At 44.9% G+C, this 19,661-nt stretch overlaps 1 protein-coding gene and 1 long non-coding RNA gene across 5 annotated transcripts in view; one reads left to right on the top strand and one right to left on the bottom strand.

Moving 5' to 3' along the window:
* The window catches only part of LOC147634312 (hydroxyproline O-galactosyltransferase GALT6-like), a 43,202-nt gene extending 28,369 nt beyond the window's left edge, over positions 1-14,833 (bottom strand). For all 4 annotated transcript variants that reach the window (XM_086805449.1, XM_086805451.1, XM_086805450.1 and 1 more), the window contains exons 1-2: positions 13,652-14,833; positions 12,676-12,908 (exon numbers count right to left, since the gene is read on the bottom strand). In XM_086805449.1, the coding sequence (XP_086661575.1) occupies positions 12,676-12,908; positions 13,652-14,528 (1,110 nt within the window). In that variant the 5' untranslated portion in view covers positions 14,529-14,833. The remainder of the gene's footprint in view (positions 1-12,675; positions 12,909-13,651) is intronic.
* LOC147634313 (uncharacterized) lies at positions 688-2,864 on the top strand. Its single transcript, XR_015266997.1, has 2 exons — positions 688-1,161; positions 2,557-2,864. It is a non-coding gene; the product is annotated as an uncharacterized LOC147634313 (long non-coding RNA).
* Positions 14,834-19,661: the final 4,828 nt, after the last annotated feature.

The following is a 19,661-nucleotide window of genomic DNA, read 5'->3' as shown; positions in this document are numbered from 1 at the left end:
ACTGAGCGTTTCATATTGTTTTTATTTTTCAAAAAACACTTCACATGTTTCATACGATAAAGGAGTCCAAAAAATCCTGTTCTAGCCTGGTTTTTTTTGAAGCAATTTTTGTGCATGCCAATATGTAAAGGTGCTGCAAAAAGAATGACTTTTAAGTAAATATGTTTTTAAGTAAAACAACCTACAAGTGCATGAAACATAAATATGGTCCATCATCCAAGATCCATGGCAAATGCCAAGGCATGCTGCATGCTGCATGCTGCATAATGGAGAATAAAGCATCACAAATGTAACAATGTCTAGACTTTGGACTCTCGACTCTAATCTCTGAATGTGAAAAATCAAACTGAACAGTCCCAACAACAGCAAATACACCACCAAATGTGGTTACGGAACTGTTCAAAGATCAAATCTCTGAACAGTCACAACAACAGCAAATGCACCACTAAATATGGTTATTGGTAATCAATTAGTCTCAAACAAGTCTCTAAGCTTGAAATCTTCTGGCCGCAAGTGTGGCATGGTTACTAACAGCCGAAGACTTAAGATGAAATTAGCACAATTAATCACAAAGATGCTTAACAGACACAGTAGACGAGAGATTTGACTTAATCAACTATGCATTGACATGAATGTAACTTACAATGAATGCAAAAGCAAACCCTAGAATGGGGCGCTTTCCTATTTTAGTGCATTATGGGCTGGTTGGCTGGCCATTAAGGTTGGTTGGCTGCAAACTGTAACTTATTAATAATAAAGTCCAAATATAATAAAAGAGTCCACATTTGGGCTGGTTGGCTGGCCTTTAGGCTTGATTTGGCTGCCAACCATAACTTATTGATAATAATGTCCAAATATAACCTGCAGGCGGCCCCGCTGCTTCAGCAGGTAGAGTTTTCAGGACTCCCTAGCCAGTGCTTCGTTTGTAGGCAGATGGCGCACCTTGCTTGTGTCTGCCCACGCTGCCAGGCCCGTCAAGGACGTCCTCCCCCCAGCCTCCCCCAATGAGGGCAGAGGCCACAAGAGCTTGGGACCACCCCCCTTCCCAGCCCGGCACCAAGATGCGCGGGGAGGATGCTCACCGGTGGCGACCAACAAGACGGCCCCGTGGATGCCACCGCCAGCCTTTGCTAGGGCGCCATCAACCAAATCATCAGGCAGGTGTGTCCCCCGAGATAAGGGTGCCTACTCATAACCATTTACAAGCATTTATCTCTGGATCAGGAGGTGGGCCGTGCCTAGGACATGCCAGTTTCAGTCTCTAAGTCTCTGGTTCTTCCCAAGTTTCCGGTGCAGGGGTTCCCCCCTACTCCCCCCCGGGTCCCCCCTCCCCACCCTTCCTCCAGTTCCCCTGATTTCCCCCATTCCTTCTTTTGTGATCCCTCCCTTCTGCCCCCTGTCGAGATGGTTCCAGATACATGGTTTCCATATTGACCGCCTTCCACCCTTAAACTATAGCTTGGATGCCCCCCTCTTGCCTCTCACACGTCAGGAGATCAACCGCCTCATACGAGCTGACCTCTCACAATTGGAGACCCGTATCACATGGCAGGCACCCAAGCATCTTGGGACCAAGATGCAACTCTATAGAGAGGTTTTCCTACGGCTCACAACTGATGGCTTCATTCAGAAGCCTGGGTACCTATTCCGACATATGACACATGCAATGAGGATAGCTATAGGGCAGATCCGGGTCTCTTCACGCAGGCTTAGAGTGGAGACACGGAGAGCTGAGCGTATTGATAGAGTGGACCGCATATGCACACTCTGTTCCCTGGAGGCGGAGACTGAGGAGCAGTATGTTTGCAGATGCCCGGTGTATTATGAGATACGTGGGAGATTTCACTGTCTGTTCAGAGAGGGTTTTGGGCCATTATCCAGAGTCATTGACTATCCAGATCAGCATTGTCTTGGGCTCTACCTTTTGGAGTTGCATAGACACACAGACCAACTGCTTGGATCACGCCGACTGTGTCCGGGGACAGACACCTAGCAGCCTCGGATCACGAGCTTTTTCTCCCACATCCAAGAAGCCTCTCACCACGGCCTGAGAGAGGAACTCACCCAAGACCCCCCACCTCTCAGACGAGTCGGACAATGCACACAAGAGCCTCTCTGTTTCCCCGAGGTTACCGTAGACCAGGCGGTTCAGATGTAGCAAGCTAGGAGCCCAAGACCTACTGGGCCGCATAGGCGCTCCGCCCGTCAGCTCCAAGTCTAGGAGATGCTCCAGCGATACAGGGATGCCCATACAGGACATGTGGACATTGATGCCCTTTACACAGTTCCTAAGGATGATGATGAGACCTCTCCACCAGCCACCTAGCTTGATGTTCCTTGGACCTTGGGTCATCGTGCTATTGTATTCCTGATGATGTATTGTTGAGGATGCTACTTGTATTTGTAGCTAGTAGTCTTTTTCGAGTGTTTTATTTTTATGTTTTACTAGGATCAATGTAACACTTGGATACTTTGTAACACCTTTTTTGTCTCATAGATCCTAGTGGTCTTTTGAAGACATTAATAAAAGTTTCTCTCTGTCTCTCTCTCTCTCAGAGCTTGGGTGGTCCAGACACCCACGACTACGAAGGAGGGCATCCCAGCATAGACGGAGGTTGCAGCGGCGGATTCGGATTATTCTTGCGAGACATCCGGGACACCTAGTCACGGTGCTGACCTCAGAGGATATTGAGGAGATCTGCGAGCGTCCGATGCAGCACATATTATGAGATGGAGGCACCTCCATAGTGTACCCCCCCGTCCCACATGATATTGTATCCCCTCACTGTACTCCACTCACCTCCATAGCGTACCCCCCCCCCCCTCACTATATTCACACCCTATAAGGGTTTCTGTTTACCTTCCAGTTTCAGTTTCATTTTCTAGGTGCCAGTAGTATCATCTTTATTTTTCATTTTTTGGTTTTTTATCCAGACATTGTATCAGATCCACCATGATGTAACTTTTTGGTCTCATAGGTCATTATGGCCTTTTGAAGACGTTAATATAACATTTCATTTCTCTCTCCGCATTTCCAGCAGATGGCGTGACCACCTTCGTGCCCCCTTTGTTCACATTGTGTGCTGGTGACCCCCTCTGCTCTTGCTGCGCTATTGTGCTGCACCCACCCGTGTTGCTTTGTCCTTCCTGCGCCTGTGCGCACCCCACCCACCCGTGCTATTGTGCCTTTGCTACACCTGTGCACACCCCATCCAGCTCACTTGTCCCCAAGGCAGCAAGTAGGGGGAAATAGCCACAATGAACCTACAGGACCAGGAGGCATACATCGAGACAATGGAGGACAACACCAAGAAGGCGTTGGGTGAACAGAAGAAGGTGCTGGACAGGGTCCTGAAGCAACATGAAAAATAGTTGGAAGGCCTCCGGAGGCAAGGAGATACAGGGCAAGAATAACAAGATCGAAGAATTGGCAGCAAATGTGAACCACCAGGAGGACGAGATTTGCATGTTGAAAGAGACCCAGATGCAACAATAGGAAATGCCAGAGGCTGCCCCAGTGATAGGGGAACTCCGGGCAGATGTGGAAGCTCTAAAGGCTATGGTCAAGGACCATACAATGGAGGAAGGACAACTGATTCACTGAATATTCAGGAGGGTCTAAGGACGGACTTGAAGCAGCTGAAGGCTGCGAGTGATAAGTTGCGGGAAAAACTGCAGACCACCAAGAAAGATTGGGTGGAGGTGGTGAAGAAGCACAAACCCCCACAGAGCATCATAGATGAGACTCTTGAGGAGGAGAAACGCAGGAAGGATAACGCCCTCCATGTGCAAGTGCAGGGGGCTACACGTGGGGGCTTCCCCCAAGGAGGATGCCATGACGCTTTGCCAGATGATGGAAGTGGACGGGATCGCCCCCCCTTTGCAGATACACGGAGGGCAGGCAAGGATATGACACGAGACCGGCTCCTCATCATCAGATTCCCTGATGCCACCAGCAAACATGCCTTCTTAGAAGATGGGAGAGGTGTACATGGGTGATGACCTCACCCCACCACAGGTGGCACACCGGCGTGAGGCGATGGTGACAGTTCATGCGGCCCGTAGAGCAAGCAAGTGGGCTATCTACACAGATGGTAGGGTCATTATCACTAAGTGCCATCCCAAATAGGGACACGGGGTCTATGAGACCAAATAGGTTAGCAGTATGGAACTGCAATGGCACCCTATGGTTGAATCCAAGACATTGGAGCGAGATTCTCACAGGTAGGGATGTCATTTTCTATACAAAGACTCATCAGAGTGTTGAGAGGGGCTTACCATACATAGCAGTCAGTTTTTTGAGGTGAGACACCTGCACATCAAGAGGAGTATGTGGCTCCGGAGGGGTAGGTCTCCTTTTAAGATTCCATCTCCGACAGATTCTCAGCATCATTCAAAAGGATGAGGATGCACGGTATCTTTGGGTGCGGCTACAACTTAGTAGTGACAGAATCATCCACATTGCTATCTGTTATTTTGCACCACACCACTCCCCTTACGTTGTAAGCCTAGCGGGGTGTGCCGTGACAGATTCAACCACGTGTCCAAGATATAATGATATAGAGAGAGGGGAGAGAAAGAGAGAGAAGGGAATAGGGATCTTGCACAGTAGACCACATTGAGCGGGGAACACGCCCCGCCCCCTTTCAGGAACTTATTCAAGAACAATCCACGAGCACGCTGGCCAAGATCAATACAACAATGAAATATGCCGATGTAGAATGCCTAAGTCGAAGTCGGTGTCGAGGCACAAGATCTCTGATGCCGAGCACACCATGAGGATGACGCACAAGAATCTCTCACTGCGCTAGTACCAGATCCAAATCCAAGTCCAAGTCCAAATCCAGGTCCAAGTCAAAGTCCAAATCCAGATCCAAATCCAAATTCAAGTCCAAATTCCAAGTCCGAGTTCCAAGTCCAAATCCCAAGTCCAAGTTCCAAATCCAAGAATCACTCGCTCATCCCATGAGTAATCTTCACAACTCCTGATGAAGAAAACCATGTAAAAGCACTTTCAATATAAAACTTGTTTTAATGGTTTTCGAGCGATAAAAACCTCCAAAAAAGTAGTTTTTAGGGTTTTTGGAGCAATTTTAGGGTTTTTGAAATTTTCACTCCATACAGCTCCACACATGCCCGTACAACTCCGCACATGTCCATACACCTCCATACACGCATCCGTATCACCCATGCATATGCCCATACAAGTCTAGGGTTGACCGTACATTTGAAAAGCAAGTTGGAGGTGTTGATGGCGAAGAAGAAGCTGTCCATGATCATAATGACGCCCACACACACACTCCACGATCTCCTTCATGAAGCTACAAGAGAGGTTCAAGCCTTTCTATACTTGAAGAGGGCTCTTCTTTTTGCCAAAAGCTTAACCAAGCTTTTGCTTTTGCCTTTTTCCCTTTGCTTTCCACTTTATAATAAAATACTACTCACTTTTGTCAAAGTTCTTTAACTTTGCTTTTCTAACTTCAGGGCCTTGCTTTTCAGCCCTAGAGCTGCTTTTTGAAAAAGTGACTTTTAGCTTTTTGGTCCGGCTCAGTCTCCTCTTGCCAGTGGTGCCCTTGGCTTGCGGTCAACCTAGTTTGACTCTTTGATTTTTCTTGCTTTGTGACCAAGACTGATGCTTTTTCTTAAGCAAACCTTAAGGTCCCTGTCCCCATGCCTTCTTCCACCTGTCATGTGTTTGCATGGTTAGGAGATGGCTTGTGTGTGGACTTGGCACCATGGGATACCACTAAAAAAATACTACAATACCATGGGATACCACCATGGGATACCACTAAAAAAATACTACAACACAATGGCCCAATATTGAGGCTTGCCATTATCAAGTCATCCCATCACCTTTAAGAGGTGAATGGAACCACTACCATTCTCCATTACATTCAAGGAATAAGTGCAGTGGTGCCATTCTCAAGGCCTCTCTCACCTTTATTGAAGCAAAGAATGACACCATTGCCATTATCCTTTACAATCAAGTAGATGGCATGCCTTGAGAATGCCACCACTACCATTCTTCCTTCACTGCTGTAAGGGAGAATGGCATTGGTGCCATTCTCTCCTTCAAGGTGATGGGAGGTCTTGAGAATGGCACCACTGCCATTCTTCCTTGAATTTAAGGGAGAATGTCAGTGGTGCTATTCTCCCCTTCAAGGTGATGGGAGGCCTTGAGAACGGCACCACTACCATTCTTCCTTGAATGTAAGAGAGAATGACAGTGGTGGTGCCATTCTCCCCTTCAAGATGATGGAAGGCCTTGAGAATGGCACCACTGTCATTCTTCCTTGCATCTGTGAAATTGACAGTCTTTCTTGCAAAGGCTTTTTTCATTGCAATATTGACACCTATTTCCCATTACTGTTAAAAACAGTCAGCTGTGCAAACTAAGCTACCATTCTCTGCACAGTTGTTATGTTGCTCTAATGTCACAGTCTTGTCTATTGCTCCCCCCATTTAACCTTAGTTGAAGTATAGGACTGCACAATGTCGTATTTGAGGTCGGGTGGTACCAACCTGTTAATGAGGAGTTGGAACAGAATGTCATTCATTCGTTCCCATAGCTTGATCAGCTCCTTGGCATGGTAAGTAGGTTTCCACACTAGCTCTGCATCCGCAGGTACCAGGCGTTTGGCTGCCTCCCTCAGCCCCATCTTGTTAGTCCGCGGAGACGGTGGCAGATTCTGGTTTGTTGAAGTAGGTCAGTGTGCTCCTCTAGCGTAATCTTGTTCCATGGTTCTGGTGTTTTGTTGTGAAGCAAGGTGACAGCATCATTCAGCTGAACTGTGAACGACGTGGCTGCACAGCGGACGCCATCGTCAAGGCAGAGATCTGCCGCCATCAGCATCTTGGATGCTCCACCACGATCATGAAGCTCCCTAATCAGTACTATGTGTGGCCTAGGAGAGTCAAGTGTAAGGTAGATGGTAACATTGAACACCGCACAGCATGGGCAGTCACCGTACTTACCATTATTTGGGGATATTATGGAGTTCTCACAGCTACTGGGGGAAGTCCTCTTGCTCAGAGACTTCAACACCACGACAGGGAGTCAGCACATCCCACTACTCAATCTGGACAACCCTATCAGACTACAAGAGCTGGACATCACTAACACAGGGCTGCAGAGATCATCACAAGACCGTGAGGAGGTCACGGTGTATGGGACATATTTCTTAGAGTTGGGAGCTGCACATGGTCTCGTTATCTATAACGGGATGTCCCGACGATGGACCTCCTCCAACGCCCTCACCTCCTTCCCTCACTCAGGACGTACTAGCATCGTGGACTACCTTATGGGATCTCCGTCTTTGGCACACCTTCTCCCCGACTTCCTTGGATGTCAAAATACAAAGGCCGGTGGCATTCCCTCAGCTTCTAATTAGTTGTCCTCAACTGAAAAGCTTCCTGATATGCCTATAAAACCTGTGGATACTCCGCAAAGAAGTTCCATCCACCCACTTGGCATCCATAGCCGAATAATTCTTGTACTTAACAAGAAAATTGCCATGCGATCCACATCTTTCCTTATGAAAGACAATCTGCTCTAGCTGAAGAACTTCCTCTAACTCTTTAACTTCTGGTGGATCCTTGTTCATTGGTTCCAAAGGTTTGGGACCCTTATAAGCTCTTAGGAGACTCATATGAAAAGCATTGTGAATCTTCCGATGATTGGGTAATGCTAGTCTGAAAGCCACATCGTTGATCTTTTCAGTGAGTGTTTCATTGTTTCCACACCATGCTTGTTGATCACACTTGGGATTGTATGGGAGAACATGGGAACTGTTGGGATTGGGAGAAAGGATTGCTAGAACTATGGAGAACCAGCTTTTCTGTCACCATGGTTTGTGCTCCTGAATGGCACCAGTTTGTGTGCATAGCACATGTTTCTGTGCGAGGCACTAGTTTCTTGTGCATGGCACTTATTTAAATGTCATAGCACCTAGTTGGTGATTTTCATTGGCATATGATTATCTCATTGATATTGGTCTATGAGACACAATTGGCTCTTGTGCCCGTGTCTAGCATATCTTCCATGGAATTCTCGCCCATTTATTTTGGGACATGATTTTGATATTGGTATTATGGAGACTTATTTAGTCTCATCCATTTCTTTGAGACATGGATTCTTCACTTATATTGGATTTTTGAGACTGTCTCATCTCGCCCACTCGATGGGACATGATTATATCTTGAATATATGGCTTGAAGCTTAAAGTCGCGGACAACTTTTAAGAAGTTGGGGAGGGTGTCACCAACCTGGACATTTCCCAGTATGAAAGGGGTCTAGTGGACTCCAGGATGTCTAAATATTTGGAAAGTACAAGCTTTGGGAATGGGGGATTATCCTAGAATACAAAGGACCACACTCCTAAAATTTAGGAGAGTTGTTATTTTTGGCCCGACTCCGATGGAAATTCTGTTCGCGTCATTACATCTAGAATTGAGCAGATACCAAGAGTTGGCAAAGTGCCTATGACAGAATGTCTACCAGTTGGGATATTTTTAGAGATAAAGTTTATGGAAGGACCCATCTCTTAGATTGGGACATGTGGCAAGAAAGTGGACCAAAGTGAGACAAGTGGCCTAACACTTGTTAGAAAGTGGATCAAAGTGAGACAAGTGGCCTCACACTTGTCACTTCAGCTATTGTGTGGCTCTCCACTTGTCATTGTAGCCTTCTCTTGCCATTTTAGCTCATGGGAGGCCCAAATCTATAAATTGGAGTCCTCTCTCTTCATTAATAGAGACTCTCTTGTTACACACTAGCCTCTACCACCATTACAAGCTGCCCTAATGATAGCTACTCTCTCTCTCTCTCTCTTGAAGACTGCCCATGAAGAATACCGGCTATTGGGGACTGTCTTCCATCGCGAAGAAATACTGAAAGCAAGGGTATTTAATCATTTATTATGATTTCTAGCCATTGTACTTGTTGTACCAACCTTTGTACCTGCTGTACCAGCCATTGTACTGGCTATACCAATCCTTGTGCTTGTTGTACTTGCTGTACCACCCATTGTACCGGTTGTACCAACTTCTGTACTTGATGTACCAGCCACTGTACCTGCTGTACTAGTCATTGCACATGCTATACCAACATTTGTAGTTGCTGTACCTATTGTACCAGCCACCATACCGGTTGTACCAGCCACTGTCCCTGCTGTACCAGCCACTGTACTTGCTGTACCAGCCATTGTACTTGCTGTACCGACTGAATGGAGAGTTGTACTTGCTGTACCAACTCTATTGCATGAAGACCCGTGGTTTTTGGGGAAGAATCAGTACCCACACGGAGGTATATGGATTATGTTGTTGGCTCAGCATTTCTACAGCCTATGTTCCGGCTTGGTTGCCTCATGTTGGGCTGTGTTATGGCATTTGTATATGGATAATCCGGCATCTCCCGTGGGGAGAGTAAGGCCCTCAAAGCTTTTCTCGTAAAATTTTGTAACAAATTCAGAATTCAATTTTACAATTCAATTGATTAAATAAAACTTTTTAAATCTGTATTCTCCTTGGGTGATAAAATACTCCAAAGGGGGGGTCGGCCCATTCCAGCCTCTATGCGGTGTCACACGTGCAAGCTCCATTTTCAGCATTTGTGGATGTTTTGTCCACCTTTATGTTTTATGCAAAGAAATGATGGATATGTGTTAAGGCTGTGGCCATGTTTAAATGTTTTAATATGCATTGATGGTATCAACAAGTGTGTCAAAGGCCCTAGGGCACCGCTGCGAGTTACAATAACGATGATGATGATGATGACGATGATGACGACGCTGACAAAATGGTCAGGAGCATGCAAGAAGATCTAATTGAAGGCCGCACGCCTTAGGGTTAGGGCTATCATGCACACCTCCCGTGTCATGATAGCCCTCCAATCACATAATGCAATCGAGGCAGCAAGGCCAATACTTCAATCACCCCCCTGGTTCCTAACTGGGATAATTGAAACACGAAGCCTTTTATAACATTAAGGCAGAAAAACACACACTGAGACTATTACATCTCGTTTTGGGGGACATCCTGGGTAGAGAACCCATGACACACAAATAAACAAAAAATAATAAAGGCAAGAACACACGCGGGAAGCACAACACAGAAAATTACTAATTATTTTTGGAAGTTTAGACAGGTCGCTTCTGGCGCCGCTTTCACACTATTGCTTCACCCATGGCACTATGGGGGGTGAATGCGCTATGGGAGGCTTCAATTTTGCCAAATCTGGCCGAATGTTGGAAAAGACCCAAATTTTTAAACTTGTTGAGGCTTCAATTAGATAGTTTTTCCCTAATTTCGAAAGGCCACCTTAATTTGTAAAAGCCCCGAATTCTGAAAACCCTGATTTGGTGCTGATGTAGTTGACGTGCTACTGGTACACGTGGGTGAAGCTAACGATGTTGATGAACGGGGCGTCGAGGTAAAATGCGCCAGGCCACTGTCAGCAGCAGGGGAGAGCAGATGCACTTGGCGGGAAGATGCAGCTATGTAAGCTGCTTCTGCTGGCCACAGTACACGAGCAAGCACACGGGGGCTTGTGCCACGTGTCAAGTGGATACACCGTGGAGACTGGTCACAGTGGGTGCAGAGAAGCCAAGCGGAGAGCTGGTCGTGGGTCCTTGCTCGAAGCAAGTGCAGAGTACAGAGTTTGCTGGTGGGCGCTTGTGTATCTGGTCAGCGGGTGATGGTGCAGGCGAGGTGGACACGACAGTCCTCTGCTGGAGCATGACAGACTACAGCAGAGAGGAGCACTTAATGCACCGCGTGCTGTGCGAGGATGTCAGGCTCTGATACCAAATGAAGGCCACAGGCCTTAGGGTTAGCAGCACACAGCCCTAAGGGGGATGAAAGATATCCTCCATGGCTGTGGAGAAGAGATAGAGAGAGAGGGAGAGATAGAGAGAGAGAGAACGATGCTCAGGAGAGAGACAGTTGCATAACTCGATGATGGTTGATTAATGATATGAAACATTATTCTGCAATGTTCACCAAGTACATGCTTTTGTAGGTTGTAAACCTTATCTTTTGACGTAATCGAATTACTACTGTTCGAGTCTCAGAACGACCTTGTTCGCTTCTGACCCCGGCTTGAAAAAGAAAAAAAAACTACAATAGACTAATGCCACATAGCACACACTTACCTTATCCAGATATAAGGGTGTGTTCACACCTAGGCAGGTGTTCACACACACATACATATGAACAAGGTCACAGATACACATAGGGTGGATACACACATATACATAGCCCTTTTGGGGGAAGTTCACACACGAACACGAGTGGGTACACAAACACGGGTACATACAGAAGATGGACACACACACGAGCTCCGAAATACCCAACACTAATCACAACTTTGACCAGAGCATGGCAAAAACCTAACCAAAGAACATGCAGCCCGGGCGATCATACTACTAGAAGAAGAGTATGAGAAGACCAAGGACAAAGAGGAGGACAAGGATGAAGATGGAGAAACTTAAAGATTAAAGAGGATGAGGACAATGATGATGATGCTGACGACAATGACGAAGAGTACATTCCAAAGGACAGCTCCAAGCCTGATGAAACATACCGGACAGGGGGAACCACAGGTTCTACAGGAGGCTCAGGAGCAGGCAGCTTGGGAGGAGGTGGCTCCAGTGGATGAGCATCAGCAGCGACAAGCAGCACTCAAGGGAAGCCGGAAAAGAAGATGAGCTCAAAAGAAGAGGCACCAAGAGGGCAGGACAAAGAAATAAAATATGCCAAGATATCCAGAGTTTTTACCCCAACAGGCACCCCTAAGAAGCCCAAGGACAACCCTCTCACCCCAGGGAAAGAATTTTTAACTCACATAGAGTTGTGAAGACCTTGAGGAGGAGTTGGCCAATTTACAAAGTCAATCATATGATGGCAGAGGCGCCCAGCCTGTACTACTAGATTCAGTGCTGCAATTGAAGGTTTGGAAGGCCTGAGCAACAGCCTTATGGAATCACCAACAAACTGTTGCAATTGGAAATCATTGCATGAAGAACAAAGGTGGCCCTGGGGAAATGAAGAAACCGACGAGCCAAACAACTCATGGAGACTCGGGTAAGAAGCAACCTGCCGGGTCCAAACGGATGGCTAGTGACATAACAGGACTGCTTGAAGCTAACAGAGTCTGCCGTCATCAGATGCCATCGGCCATCGCAGCGTGGACCATTGATCTCGATCTGGGACAAGAGGCAGAAACTTTCTAGAGCATCTGGGGGTGCGTGGAATGGACCAATCAGTGGGCGAGCGGACGAGTCCCCAGATTGCTGGGGAATTCAACCAATCCAAAGCCGATCCAAGAACCTAGCATTGGAACCAATGGGCTGATGCCACATGTCATTGTAAAACTATATAAGGGCGTGGCCCAGACATTGCACTATCTTTTTGAGTCCCATTATAACATTTAGCTAATTTTGACATTTTCTACCGTTTTGTGAAACATCTATAACAGAGGCATAGGGACAGGGAGGGACAAGGCAGGTGTTTTGGGTGTGTGTGTGGGGGGGGGAGGGGGCGCATTTAGTAAAAGGGACTGCTCTAATGCAACACATTGAATCATGATAAACTCAATAAGTTGCGTGGAGAATACCAATAAGCACTCTTTTATGCATCATGCATAAGTTAACAAATTTCAGGTAGTCAACTAACCGTTCTGTACAGGGAAGAGGCTATATGCCTCCCATCCACACTCATGTGATAGCCCTCCCATCCTGCTCTGATTGTAAAAACAAAGGACTGATTCTCCACAAAAGGATAACGCCAGTCTATGCTGGGCTTTTGTGTGTGTCCCATTAACCTATCCAGCCACCATGTTGACTTGGCCTCCTTTGAGCTCTTCTCATCGTCGTAAATCCACTTCTCGCATCTCAGTTGGCCATCAACTGTCGACACCATAACCCAACTTAAAATTCAGTCTTCTCTTCCAAATGATTCCCTGCTTCATAACCCCCGCATTCTTTAGAAACATGAATTCCACCTTAGATGAAGGCAAAACAAAGTTCCAACCACCAGAACCTGAATTCAACTAATATTCCCTAAAGATGATCCACGCATTCTTGAACAAATGTACACCTTTTAACCCCAAAAACTTAACTGAAACCTCAAATTAGGCAGCCCAACCACACAGGAGCACACAAGTATAAGTTTAGAGTCTTGATGTCAGGGCATACTACAGTAGTTTGTAAACCATATCTGTGTGGTGAGACTCCCACACACACATGAACACACACAGCAGGCCACAAGTGAGGGTGCTACCATTAGCAAAGGACATCAATGATAAAGAATAAGGGCATACTATGAAAATGTTAACCACATGTTCCACTTGCCTGTGTGCCCGCATGCACATGCAATGTGACAGCACACAACAAGTGATGGTGCTACCATTAGCATAGAATATTGATGGTAGAGAATGAATGCATGCTACAAATGTGGGCCACATGTTAGTGTGTGTGAGTGCCTGCATGAGCGAGAGAGAGACTGTGCATGTGTGTGTATGCACATGCATGTGTCCTTCACGATTATCAAAGGCATATTAGAACTTACAAGTCGGTTGATTGATTACCCATTTCTAGGTTTATAAACTATCCTGTCTAGAAAGGAGCCGCTGAATTGGTGCTGCAATCACCTGTGTCATCATCGAACTGAGACTCCAATCCATTGCAGCGTTGTGCAGTTCCCCACTGGCCACGATAGCATGTGTTCACTTCAAAGATAGATTTTCCACTCCAATCACCCTTCAATCTGGGGTTCACGTGCAGAATCCTGGGAGGGTCCTCATTGTCGACCACTTTGAGGCCCTGCAGCTCCACGATGAACTGAGAAACCATTGCTGTCATGGGCTGGCCTTTGACCCTGTAAGTTTGGGACAAGTGCTCGAGGTGGGGGGGGAGGGGTGTTCCTACGACTGTGATGGAAGACCCCAGCATGAGACCGCATGGCAACAGGGCTACATTGTCATGGTTTTGCAGCTCTTGTTGCGACAAGAAGATGGAGTGGGGGCAAGTATCCTGTCTTGCTGCAGGAGAGCTATGGTTCGCTGTGGTGGATGTGTTGTGCTTCAAGTCCGACCATACACGAAAACCGGCTTGCCATGCCTCATTGGCCAGTTTCTCCAATGCAGAGGGTACATGAGTTCCATTTCGCAATTCTTTGATGCGTCCGAGGATTCGGCCGTACTCATGAAAAGAGTTTCGATTCGAGGAACGTTTCCACTCATGACGATACCTCAATGTGTCGTAGGGTAATGTAATGCGGCCAGGGTCAGAGTCAGAGATGCGGCCACCCTGTGCTAACCTGGTGTGTGCGCCCTCTTGGAAGTGGCTGCGCAATTGTGCAGCTCCAGCGGTGTTGTCTATGACTTCTGAGATGGGCCTCATGCTCCACTTCAGTACCTTCGGCACTTCGAAAGAGACGAACACCACGCAGAGCAACACCGCAGCGAGAAACACATGGGCAAACCTTCGCCAGCCCAAGAAGGGAAGTTCCCCTTTGCCTCGTCTCATCGGGTGATGGGAAAGGGAAACAAAAGGAAAAAGAAATGGATCAGACTACGTCTCTTCGCTGTAAAAGGGATAGGGAAGCTCTCTCCTTCCGGTTATGGCTATGCAAAGAAGCTCTCGAAGAACATGGAAGCTTTGGGCTATGTCGATGCAAAGCTTTCAAGAAACTCAGCTATGGCGACGCGGAGCTTCAAAAAAGCTGGCGAGGACGGAACGGAGCATGAAATGAACGTGAAAAATTCGCCTGCGTGGTGGATGGCGCTCTAAAAGAATTGATCAAAAAGCTCGAAAGCTGCGGCTATGGCGGAATAAATAAATGCCGGGCCGGCCAAAAAAGCCGACCGGCCGACCGGCCAAATGTGAAAGATGGAACCCCCCAAAACACATTCTCCTAGTGTACTTGGTTTGTTTACCCCATATAAATAATGCTCTTAACATTCTCGTAGTGTACTTGGTTTGTTTAACATTCTACTAGGTAGTGTACTCCCATAACATGAAAAAATGGACATTCATTAATTAGTCTATACAACCTTACAACCTATTGTTTTACAAAAGTGGTAAAAAGTCACGCAACAAAATTTTCAATATTGCGAAAGGGCTTATTGAACTTTTTTTTTGGGCACTCTACATTCCGAAACTCTTTCAACATGATTTTCAAAGAATATGCTAGAGGCTTCTTTCACCTTATCCATGCATCCAGACCATGTGATCTATATGAGTCTTATAACATTCTCTTTTTGTGGACATAAAATTCGACCACATAATGTGTATGAGCACTCTACTTTGCTTTTAGGGTGCTGGACACATTTGTGTTCTCTTCTACTTCGTCTTATTTCTTTTTTTTTTCAAGCATACAAATAGGCCATATAGTGATGAGATGATGACACGCCTCATGGTTCTTGTGTAAGGTGGACAAATGGGAAAAAGTAGAAAGTAAAGAGTAAGAAAAGAGTATAAGTAGATCATCTCCTCTCAAAAATTGAATAAATATGGCAAACAGAGAATGGTTGTAAAAGCGCTCCCCAAAAAAAAATGCATAAAAGCCTATTATTTATCAAAACTAAGGCAACTTGAGGTTATATCTGTTTGAAAGTTTTATGAAAATGTTTAGTAGTCAAGTGACATCATTTTAAAGTTGTATCTATTGAAAGTTGTATGGAAATGTTTAGTTGTCAAGTGACATCATTTGGCTTTTTAGCCCTCCTCCTTAATGGCCACCACCTAGTTTCTACCCATGTTCCTACTTTCTTTCACATGAATCTCTCATATCCTTACAATTTAAGCCCTCTCTCTCTCTCTCTCTCTCTCTCTCTCTCTCTCTCTCTCTCTCTCTCTCTCTCTCTCTCTCTACCAAACAGGAAAGAGAAGAACATGGTTCTAGACATGTCCACTACAAGTCAATAATTGATCCTACTTATAAGCTTGCTCTCTTTTTAGAGGAATAGTTGTAGAATGCCCCCATATATGCGAGAGCTAGTACTATAGTTAATTATCTGTTGTAGCACTGTTGGACTGAGCTCCCACAACTTATGATGTGAGACTGTATGATGGAGTGGGGGGGGCAAACTCCCAGTGAACATACACACATTGTTCCCTAGATGAGTCTTTGGATCAAACAAAGCAACATGCTCATATGGAATTCCCATCCTACACCACCATTCACACATGTTTTCCTCACTTATTTGAGGAAGAACACAAAATTCACACCTTCCTCTCATAGAAGGTGTGGTTCCTCTCATGGAAGGGGAAAAGCATTGCTTTGTCTGCCTTCATTCGTGGGCATGCAAAAGTTGAATGAATACAAGGATGTATGCAACATGCCTAAATGTTTACCACACTGAAAAGAGACATTGATCATGGGATAAAGCTTGAGCCTAATGCTAGGCTCATCAACAAGCCGCCATATAGATTATCCAAAGTGGAAAGAGATGAGGTGGTGAAACAAGTGCAAGAATTGATGGGCATACGACGGGTGAAGCCTTGTCAATCTCCTATCTCCAATGCTACTTGTGAAGAAGAAGGATGGAACATTTCGAATGTGTGTGGATTACCCCGTGATTTGAACAAGGCTTCCATCAAGAATAGGTATCCAATAACTCGCATTGATGATCTTTTGGATGAGTTGAAGGGTGCCCGTTTCTTTACAAAAATCGACTTGAGGCCCAGCTACCACCAAATAAGGATGAAGAGTGGTGATGAGTACAAGACGACATTTAGGACCGAGAGGAGTCTCTATCATTACTTGGTTATTCCGTTTGGGTTATGCAACTTTTCAAGCCTTGATGAACAAAGTTCTTCAACCCTTTCTCTACAAGTTTGTGTTGGTCTTCTCCGATGACATTTTGGTGTATAGTAAGGGTGAAGAAAAGCACTTGAAGCATGTGCACCTGGTTTTGGATGCTCTGCATGTACATCAATTATATGCCAAGGAAAGCAAAGTGCACATTCATGGCTAGTGAAGTGGAGTAACTTGATCATATAGTTGGTAAAGATGGCATTAGATTGGATCCCAAGAAGGTGGACTGCCTACAGGTATATGTTTTATCATATTTTTTATGCTTAATAATCGTAGAAAAATATGCTTGATTTAATGTGTGCAGAAATCGGCTTATTGGAATGTGCGAATGTGCACAAGGTTATTCCATGTGTGAATGGGCACAAGGTTATTTTATGAATTATTTTTGTTGACCATGTGCCAAATGTTTGTACAAATTATTTATGCACACTTGTGCATGGCGTTGTTATATTTCTAGCACATATGCTAGAAGAGTTGTAATTATTTACAGTGTGTGGACAAGCTCTAGTGTTTGAGATATTTTTGTAAAAAGAAAGCTTGTAGAGCAAGCTTGGGCTAAAATAGCCATGTAACCTATTTTTGATGGAATAAAATACCATAAAAATACTCAAGCAGGGATGCTTTGGGGGGGGGGAGTTGGGACCCAATTTGGTGTTCTCTCGCGTCTGTATTTTTATGTTGGCACGCTTCCCAAGGTCCCGTGTACCTTCCCGTCTCATGGAGTGTGTGAAAAAGTGGTATATTCCAACCAATACAACACAATTGAGAGGTTTCTTAGGACTCTCTTAATTTTATAGGAGGTTCATTGAGAAGTATGCACATATAGCCTCACCCCATTGACAGACAAGCTCAAGAAGGAAACATTCTTTTGGGATACAATTGCAAATAAGAGTTTTGAAGAGTTCAAAATAATTCTTACATCAGCCCCTATTTTGGTGTGTCATAACTTTTCAAAGCCATTCATAATAAGAACGAATGCATATGGAAGAGGCATTGGGGCCATATTGTATAAAAATCATGGGGTGATTACATATGAGAGCCACAAATTGGAAGGAAAAGAGATGGAATTTCATGTCTATGATCAAGAGATGATTGTCACCTTACATGAAATCAAGAAGTGGCACCATTATCTCTATGGGAGTTGTTTCTATGTGAGAAGTGATCGTAGGGTACTCAAATACTTTCTATCACCAAAGCAAAGAATATGGGTGGCTATTTTGCAAAACAATGATTTTGAGATCACACATCATAAAAAGGGAAAAGATAATGTAGTGGTCAATGCTCTTTTCACAGATGTGGGCTTGTTCATTGAATGCAATCTCGGAGCTACATAAAGATTAGGTCATGGACATTTAAGAGGAATATCTCTTAAATGAAGAAGTGTCACAAGTGGTGCAGAAATTACAGCATGGCAACCATGAAGATTTGCCTCACTCTATGAGCTCAAAAATGGTCTCTTGTACTATAAGGACAAGATTTATCTTGTATCTAGTTCATTATACAAGAGCAAGGTGATGGAGGAAATGCATGCAACCCCTATGGCAGGTCATTTGGGTCTCTACAAAACCTTTGACAAGATAAGGAAGAGTTTCTTTTGGAAAGGGATGTGGAGAGATATGCATATGTCACAAGGTGTTTGCCATGTTAATTAAACAAGGATCCAACACATAAGCCGAGCGGTTTGCTTCAGCCCTTACCTATTCACAAGGGAAAGTGGACGCATATATCCATAGATTTCATCATGGGACTTCCTCGTAGTACAAGGACGGGTTGGGACAGCTTGTTTGTAGTGGTGGATTAATTGGCAAAGATGGCACACGTTATTCCTACCAAGGTCACCCATTCGACATCTATGGTTGCAATCTTGCAATTTGTGGAGTTTGTATTCAAGTTGCATGGAATGCCTCAAATTGTGAGTGATAGAGATACCAAGTTCATGGGTTTATTTTGGAGAACACTATTTGAGCTCATGGGTACTAAGGTCACATTATTCCTACCAAGGTCACCCATTCGGCATCTATGGTTGCAATCTTGCAATTTGTGGAGTTTGTATTCAAGTTGCATGGAATGCCTCAAATTGTGAGTGATAGAGATACCAAGTTCATGGGTTTATTTTGGAGAACACTATTTGAGCTCATGGGTACTAAGTTAACTCCTAGCACCGCCTATCACCCGGAAACAAATGGGCAAATGGAGAGAGTCAATAAGTTGACTCTCTAACACCGCCTATCCCCCAAAAACAGGTAGGAAAATGGAGAGAGTCAATAAGTGGGTGGAGACATGTTTAAGACACTTTTTCCATGATACTCAAAATGCATAGGATGAGTGGTTACCTTTGGTGGAATTCACTTACAATAGCACAAATCAATACGAAGTGAATACGCCAGTGGTGATCAATAAAGAGGAGATTGCAAATCAAAACGCAAAGGATAAGGTGGAAATAATGCAAACTCTCATATAACTATGTAAGGACAATCTAAAGAAAGCTCAAAGAATTATGAAGCAATATGATGATGCCCGAAAGACATTTGTGGAATTCAATGTGGGTGATTGGGTGCTTTTACGTATACCAAAATCAAGATATGTATATCTCAAGGGTACATAGGTACTATGGTCTACATAAGATTGAGAGAAGAGTTGGGCAAGTAGCTTATAAGCTATTGCTAGTGGAAACCACATGCATACATGATGCATTTCATTTCTCTCAATTGAAAGCATATCCAGGGCCAATAATGGAAGTACAAGATGAGTTACCTCCAATGAATGAGAAAGATATGATTGAGTATGTATCGGAAAAGCTGTTGGGCACTAGAGAAAAGGTGTTATGCAACCGTTCTTTG

This window comes from Cibotium barometz, chromosome 11 (genome assembly GCF_041138505.1).
Source record: "Cibotium barometz isolate CiBa-2024 chromosome 11, ASM4113850v1, whole genome shotgun sequence".
In the NCBI taxonomy this organism is placed as follows: Eukaryota; Viridiplantae; Streptophyta; class Polypodiopsida; order Cyatheales; family Cibotiaceae; genus Cibotium; species Cibotium barometz.
Note: the sequence above shows the minus strand (reverse complement) of the source record. Positions and strands in the feature narration are given on the sequence as shown.